The 8,677-nt window shown below is 34.6% G+C and overlaps 1 protein-coding gene across 1 annotated transcript; it reads right to left on the bottom strand.

Annotated features, from left to right (window-relative positions):
* Nucleotides 1-453: 453 nt before the first annotated feature.
* On the bottom strand, nt 454-1,607 carry LOC115220599 (acetylcholine receptor subunit gamma-like). The gene has a single exon (XM_029790748.2). It carries the CDS (start codon nt 1,603-1,605, stop codon nt 454-456), a length of 1,152 nt encoding a protein of 383 aa, XP_029646608.1. The 5' UTR covers nt 1,606-1,607.
* Between the last annotated feature and the right edge of the window lie 7,070 nt (nt 1,608-8,677).

An 8,677-nucleotide genomic window follows, 5' to 3' on the forward strand; every position in this document is an offset into this window, starting at 1 on the left:
TGTGCTTCAGTATGCCCACCTTTCATCACACTAGGTAAAAACATTTCGTTAATTCTGGAAAATTAGTGGTTTTATAATGCATGCGTGTAAAAAGCGATCGTAAAATTTTTGTGTTAGTACAGAATTAAAGGCAACTGTTATTGTTAATGATGTAAATTGTGTATATTATCAAAGGATTTCTAAATGCAGAAACACACTTGTTATTAAAATTGCTAACCGTGAAGAAGAGTGTAATTTGCAATGTCGGAGCATTTTAGATGGATAAAATGACAGCAAAACCCTCAGTGATTCGCTACATGATGTTCATAATTACTCCACTTTGGTGAGAATCTGCTTTGCTTGTCATCCAGTATAATCCTCTTTTCCCTGGATACCTTTTACGCTAGGTATTTTTTAAAAACATTACATATAGTCTGACATTCATGAGAAATGTGCAAAATTTTCTTTTGCTCGTTATTTCTCAGAAGAGGCTGATAAAGCAATTATAATATAGAGTAGTAAGAATATAATAATTAGTAAGAAAAATATTTTATCAAGTTTCTGGTGGCTTAGAAAACATTTCTTAAAATAATTATTAGATTTTGTTTTTACAGTTTGCTCATTTGCACATTCTATAATCCCAATTTTATTCTTCGAATAGCTTGATTGTTGTGTTATTTCTGGTGATGATTCTATGTTGGTACCCCTCGGATGTGCATAGAGTTTAGATATAGCAACTGAAACGACAGTAGAGACTCCGCTCACAAATGTCAGAATCAGGAGATATATTAGATACATAGATGCTTCACGAGACTTATTACCCAATATTTTCTCAGTTTCAGAAAGAAATACAATATTTGCAAGGAACACGGTAATTGCAACTGAAACCTTTTCTCCAGATTCAGGTGGTAAAAAATGAACAGAGAGTATCAATATTGTTAGCATTACTGGGGGTATTATTTTTGTTATTGTGGCGCTAGTAACTTTTCTTTTGGCGTGAGCTACAACACCAGCCGCTGCGCTGGGCTTTCTTTTACGTTCACTCAATTCCAACCTAAAATCCCATTGACTGGATGTGGATTCTAACTGCGCAAAATGATTAAATTCACTGATAGCTGCAACCATAAATATTTGGTGATTGAAACAAACTAAAATATCACATTCGTGTTCATCAAAGGGATATTTATTAACATTAATCCGGCAATAAGTTTGGAAATTTCTGTTTATAAACAAGAAAACGTTTCCGCTAGGTTGCAAAAAGATTTCTGTGTCCTCGTCAATTTTGAATCTATCCATTACGCCGTTACACATGTTTATGGTAGGGTGCCATATATATTTTAGTGCAAAACTTATGTAACTAATATTGTTTACCGATTCGTCCCACTGAAGATTCATATCGTTCCATTGTAGTCCGAAAATCAGATCACTTGTCGCTACACCATTCAATATGTCAAATTCAATTATGTTTTTTATCACAAGTGTTACATTTACTAATACAATATCATGATCGTTATCAACAGGTTTCTTCGTTTTATCATAATTTCTTAATAATTTGTATTTCAAGGCGTCCTTTTCCGAGGCATCGCTTCCGATTAACACAAAAAATAAGACAATTAGCAATTGCATTGCGATTAATCTATGGAATATTTATCCTATATCCTTTTTTGCGAATGCTTGACCTTTGAATAGATATCGTGATTTTGAAATATTTCCTCAAATTATGGATGTGAATAAAATTCGATTAAGAAATTGAAATAATAGTATATATATATATATATATACATGTGTGTAGATACAACTGTATGAAAATATTTCAAAATACCTCGTGATTCCTTTATGCTGTGAGTATGAAATGCACACACATTATTTAACTTGTTAGCATTTGGTACCATGAAAGATTTTGAGTATCAGTTGGTCATGAGGCCTAAGACGCAATGGCATACGATGAAGTGATACTTTTTGTGAATTTTTATCTCTTTAATTATAGTCTCTTATACTACCGAAATTTTATCACTAACTCTCTATAAATGATTCATCTTCTTCCCACGTTTCTTTCTTCTCTCTCGTTCTCATTGTATGTGTGTGTCTCTCTCTCTATGTGTAAAGATATATATAATGGAAACTACAGTTCAGTTCCACTATATATAGGCTATTTTCTGATTTCTCGATATTATTAATACAAAATATGTATATATCTGTGTATATATAGTTACACACATGCACACACACACACACAAACACACACACACACACACATATATATATATATGTATGTTTGTGTTTATGTGTGTATATATATATATATATATATATGTGTGTGTGTATGTATATATATATATATATATATGTGTGTGTGTGTGTGTGTGTATGGGTATATATTATACTTATATATATTTGCGTATATACATATATATATATATATATATATATATATATATATATATATGCATATATATGCATACACACACACACACAAACATATATAAAGTAAATTTGCCACGTTCTGTCTAATATATAAGACACTATTTGGTAAATAATGAAATTAAGTGTTAGATTTCCCATAAGATTGACTCGGGAAAATACACTGGAATATACAATGCGCAGGTTTGGAAACAATGACTGGAGTTGATCGTTATAATTCAATAGCATACTATTGGAATAGATCGATTACAACAGAAAGGAGTTTAGCTCTAAAAGGATAATTCACAATCTCAAGGTTTGTTGTTCGATGTGAAAGTTAAGCTTCAATTGTCTTGACGTAATTTCCGGCTGACCGTTATTTGGGGGTTAGAATTATGAGTAAAGTATGCAACACTTGATCGTTTATGTCGGGAAATTTAGTATATTTTTATATAGTTAGATAGGTTTCAGCTAGATTTGGCCCACTCCGTGTAATATTATTTTATTCACTTACCTTTACATGTTTACATTTTTTATCGCTTTGGAATATCGTTCATTTGAAGAGATGCATCGAGCCAGACGTGTTTACCACTGTTGGAAAGATTGCTGGATCTCTTGCGAATTGATGCCTTTTAACGACTCTGTGGTTTTTTCATTATCTCATCCACATCTGCAAATTCTGTAGCACCAGCATTCGTTAGCAGAAATGACCTTCGGAAAAAGGTCAGGATTAATTTCCAACTGATCTTTCAATTCATGATACGCTTTCGGTCGTGACTGCTTTTCATTTGCAATTCCACGCTCAAAGTTCCTTGGAAGGAATTCTAGTAGACACCAGTCAAATCAACTGGTTCGTCATTTGTTCGGTGATGATCTTCCAATATCAGTTCTTACATTTTCTTGATACTTTATTTCGTTTCAGAGGTCGACGGATGCTCTGAATGAGATTTGTCTTCAATTGACAAGGACCATTGCTAAAGCGTACTAGCTACCCGAAAACATGTTTTGCGCATTACAGCGTCCTTGTAAGCATAACAACTGTTTTGGCCACCTTTGTTTCGAGCAGATAACATAATTTCACGGAATCACGCTGTTTTTCGTTTCAGCCATTGCAAAAATCGGCGAAGAGGGGACAAGCACTACAAAGCAAAGATGCACTACGTGTTAGCATGTATACACTTGACGACGCCGATGGACTTAGTGATGCCTGATGGTCGCACCAAGTGGCTTCTAGAGACGCAAGTCTGAACCACAACGGGATGGTCCCACAGTGAATGTTTCCGGTTATGTTTGGGTATCCACTCGTATATATATATATATACATGTGTGTGTGTTTGCGCGTGCGTTTTTCTGCGCGTATGTGCGTGCATCCGTGCGTACGTGTGTACGTGCAGGCGTGCGTGCCTTTGTGTGTGCGTGCGCGCGCGCGTGTGTGTGTGTGTTGTGCTCTTTTACTATTTTACTCTTTTACTAGTTTCAGTCATTTGACTGCGGCCATGCTGGATTATAGCCTTTTAGTCGAGCAAATCGACCCCAGGACTTATTTTTTGTAAGCCTAATACTTATTCTAGTACCGAAAGAGACCGATAGAATAAGTACTAGGCTTACAAAGAATAAGTCCTGGGCTCGATTTACTCGACTAAAGGTGGTGCTCCGGCATGGCCACTGTCAAATGACTAAAACAAATAAAAGAGTAAAAGAGTATAGTAAAGAGTATATATATGAAAGGGTGCGGCATATACTGCAATTGTGAAGTGATTAGATAAGGGTAATGAGTTTATTTCTTTATTGCCCACAAGGGACTACACACAGAGGGGACAAACAAGGACAGACATCGATTCCAGTGCGTAACTGGTACTTAATTTATGGTCCCGAAAGGATGAAAGGCAAAGTCGACCTCGGCGGAATTTTAACTCAGAGCGTAACGGCAAACGAAATACCGCAAAGAATTTCGCCCGGCGTGCTAACGATTCTGCTAGCTCGCCGCCTTAATGAGTTAAGTTCTATAGTTCTACATTTCTCTAGGGATATTTTGAGCTGTGATATGCACACTAAAGTTGATTTTTGCACCTAAAATTATTTTTTTGTTTTGTTTTTTTGAGCGGGTAGGCTTGGCGGATGGTCAATATACTATGCGTAAGTGAAGATTGATGAACCAGAGGAGAAGAAAAACGAAATGTAGAATATTCATGATTTTGTTTTTGATCAAATTAAATTATCTAAAGTGAGCTAAATATCGATTCTACAAAACACAGCAATTAAATGCAGCAAATATTTACCTTTTCTATATATAAATACTCATTGTAGAATTACGAACAGTATACAAACGCAAATTTAAACATTCTCTCACGTTATGCTTCATCTACATTTAGATCTGCAGCTTTCACCAGTTTTCATCAATTTCACATAACACAGATGTCTTCACTAGACAGATGTATACCATATCGTTGTGGTTCCGCTGCTTCACAGTACTACTTGACCTACTTTGCTTGGGGTGGAATCTGAAAGTCTAGAATGCAAAGTTATAGTCCTTTTTTCACGGAAGAGTGATGGCTTTTAGGGGACCTTTGGCCCTGTCAGGTGAATTAGAGTTCAGTGTGTGAGAGAAATGTTGAGTGCCGAGGAAGACAGATTAAGGAATCTGGGGGCTTGTCATGAGCGATACAGTAGAGTGAGAGGATGAAGGGCTGAGAAAGACAGATTAATGAATCTGGGAGCCTGTCGTGAGAGATGACAGCAGAGTGAGAGGATGGGGGGGGGGCTGAGGAAGACAGGCACATAGGACTAAGCGGCGATAGAGAGAGTATTACAGCAAAGAGAGATTGGGGGTAGTGACAGAGCAAGAGGTTTTGGCAGTCGGTATTTGGAAGTCAAGGCGAGCGGTTGGATTTAGCGGTGAGGATTTGGTATTCAGGGCAAGCAGTTTAGCAGTTGGATTTAGCAGTGCTAAGAGAGATGAGGTACAATATGAGACATTGGCTATTATAGCAGGAACTGAACGGTATGTGTTGTTGTATTAATATGTGAAGAGAAAGAAGGAAAAAGAATCGATGTATTGAAATGTAAAAGAAATGAGACAGTGAAAAGAACAATGTGAACTGTGTAAAGACATTGTGTAGAGAGTTGTGTTAAGGCAAAAGAGAACTGTGTAATGAACATTGAACTGTATAGGCTTTTAATATCCTTTGAACTGTAACTTTAGTGTGATTTGAAACAGAACTGTTGTCTCCGGACTGTTATATTGTATCTGCATGTTTAAATGCTTTGATCTGTGGTATACCTGTATGATGTATTGAGTTGTTGTTTAATTCGACGTGTCCTCTTTAAATGTATCTGATATGTATTTGATGTTGTAACAATTATGAAGTGTTATAAACTAGTACGTTAAATGTGAGCTAATTGCCTTCTTTGTGTGTCTCTCGATTGCTTCTGTGTCTCTTCTTGCGGCTGCTGTTGTAGTTGTTGTTGTCTCTCTCTCTCCTCTCCGAGTTTCCGTGGCGAACATTCACTGATCGACCGAGCGACGGCAGGTGGTCCGTAACAATATAAATGTAGGCTATTTTATGAGGGCTGTGCAAATTCTACTCTTTAATTTCAATCAGTTATTCCTTTCGTCTTCCCTTCGATTAATTTAATCTTCTACTTAATCAAATGCACTCTTAACCAAACTCAACTTACTATTCATCTCTCTCTCTCTCTCTCTCTCTCTATATATATATATATATAATATATATATATATATATATATCCGCTCAGACGAAGTAGACTCTCGGTTACGCGATGGATCCGTGTCCTCCACTCAGTTCTGTCCTGGGCAGCTTCTTTCAGAATGTCGTTCAGATAACATATATATATCTATATCTATATATGTATATATATATATATATATATATATATATATATATATATATATATATATATATATTATATATATATATATATATTATATATATATATATATATATATATATATATATATATATATATATATATATATATATATATATATATACATTTTATAAATTACATATGTATATTTATATATATGTATGTATGTATATATATATATTATATATATATATATATACATTTTATACATTACATATATATATATATGTAATGTATAAAATGTATGGAAGGTGAGAAGTCGACAAAATTACTTTCACTTGTTTGAGAACACGTAAACATCATATTAGAGTTATACTATGGCTATATTATTATGGCATCGGACGTAATACCCTGAGGCTCGTGTGATTAAATGACTATATTCAACATTCAAAAGGTCTAACTTTATGTACATATATATTTCACACCCAAAAAGTTTATCGTTCAGCTTTTCTGGATTTTCAATTACACAGACAGCTTAAGTTACATTACTCTTATAATTGATTACAATGTAGACTGGAAAATACATCTATATTGATAACTGTGTAGCCGAAAATTTCTAGGTTACTTTTTAGAGGGATCGAACATGTATCAACTTGACTGCAAAATATACGAGTTAAATGTATATTATTTTGTGGTCATCGCTATCATTAAATTGCATTATAGTAATTGATTGTCAACAAAGAAAATCGTTGTCATTGTCTTTGCCTTTGTGACTGTATTATCTCCATGCAATTTACTCGTGTCAATCTCATGGGAGAATTACCACTTATATGTATTATCGACGTAACAATATATTATACATTAAGGATAATGTGGTAATATTATATGTATATTTACTTAATGCTCACACGCATACACACATACAGTTACACACACATATATTCATACTTACATACATAAATATGTGTGTGTATATATATATATATATATATATATATGATATATTATTAATTTAAAACGTAGGCGTAAGATGCGTGATATATGGGCTGCTATCGAACACTAGTTTTTCAGTTCATCTGTCATTGCCTGAGGGAGATTTTTATCTCTCGTGGACGAAAATCCTCTACGACAACCACTTCGCCTCCCATAAAAGTCCCTTTGTTAAAATGGGAGAGTGAACAATGCCACGTCAGTTATAATTTTCGGCTATTTTCCGGTTTTTTTAATATACTTGTTTCAGTTATTAGACTGCGGCCACGCTAGGGCAGCGATTTTATTAATCGAATAATAATAATAATAATAATAATAATAATAATAATAATAATATAATAATAATAATAATAATAATAATAATAATAATAATAATAATATGCGTGTAAGATTTCTATCTTACACGCATACTTCACAGCAGTACTCTACCCAAAAAATGAAAATACAACAACACATACATATAAAATATGGAAGGAAAATAATAGAGATTTAGACTTGGATACAGCAATGAACCCTAATAAATTAGCTAACGTACGAAGATACATTCTCAACACAAAAAAAATATCAGAAATAGAAATAGAACACCTAAAAGAAGACATACACCAGGAAAATGTAGATAGAAGCCACACAACAATGCCCAATAATATAAACAGTGAAACTGTAAAACACGAAGACAAACGCAACATTCCAACAAACACACGATGTAAACAACGCAGGGGAGCCTAATGATTATGATAATATAAAAAATAAAATAATCAAAGAACTGAAAACCACAGAGCTCAAAATGGACCACCGACCATACCTCCCAAGAATCAAAATAAACGAAATAACAACACCTATTATAAACAGCATAAACCTAGCCGTCACTGAACTGATAGCCACTGAATCAAAAAAAAGTGATATCACTGAGCTAAATAACCTAATATACGCAGCAGCCACTGCAGCCACAAAAGAAGCTGGATACTCACCCAAACCCGCCCAAACAGGAGTACCACCACCCAAACAAACCCTGTGGATAAATAACATCCAAAGCAAAATTTAAAAAAATAGAAAAGACCTGTCGATTCTTAATGAAATCAGCAAAGAATCAACGCTACTGAGCAACAAAAAGAGAACAAAAATACTCCGCAAATATAACATCACAGAAAAAGATCTGTCTGAAATAAAAGAAAAGCTGAAGCAAGATATCCTTGCCAAAGCACAAAGGATTCGCCGGTACAAGAAACGCCAACGCTTCTTTGAAGAAAACAAAAAGTTCAACTCCAACCCCAAAAAGTTCTACCAAGAACTGGGCAAAAATAAAATAGAAGTCACTGCAGCACCAACGGCAGAAGAATTGGAAGAATTCTGGGGAGAAATATGGTCGGCGAACGAACCACCAAAAAAAAAGGAGTATCAAAATAACAAACTCGGCATCTGAACAAATTTGGACCCCCATAACAACTGAAGAGGTCACCCAGGCACTGCAAAGACTAAGCAA

The sequence above is a fragment of the Octopus sinensis genome, linkage group LG16 (genome assembly GCF_006345805.1).
Source record: "Octopus sinensis linkage group LG16, ASM634580v1, whole genome shotgun sequence".
Lineage (NCBI taxonomy): Eukaryota > Metazoa > Mollusca > Cephalopoda > Octopoda > Octopodidae > Octopus > Octopus sinensis.

Coding starts and splice junctions, on each gene's coding strand:
- LOC115220599 (XM_029790748.2), bottom strand. CDS start 1,605: ATGCAATTGCTAATTGTCTTATTTTTTGTGTTAATCGGAAGCGATGCC.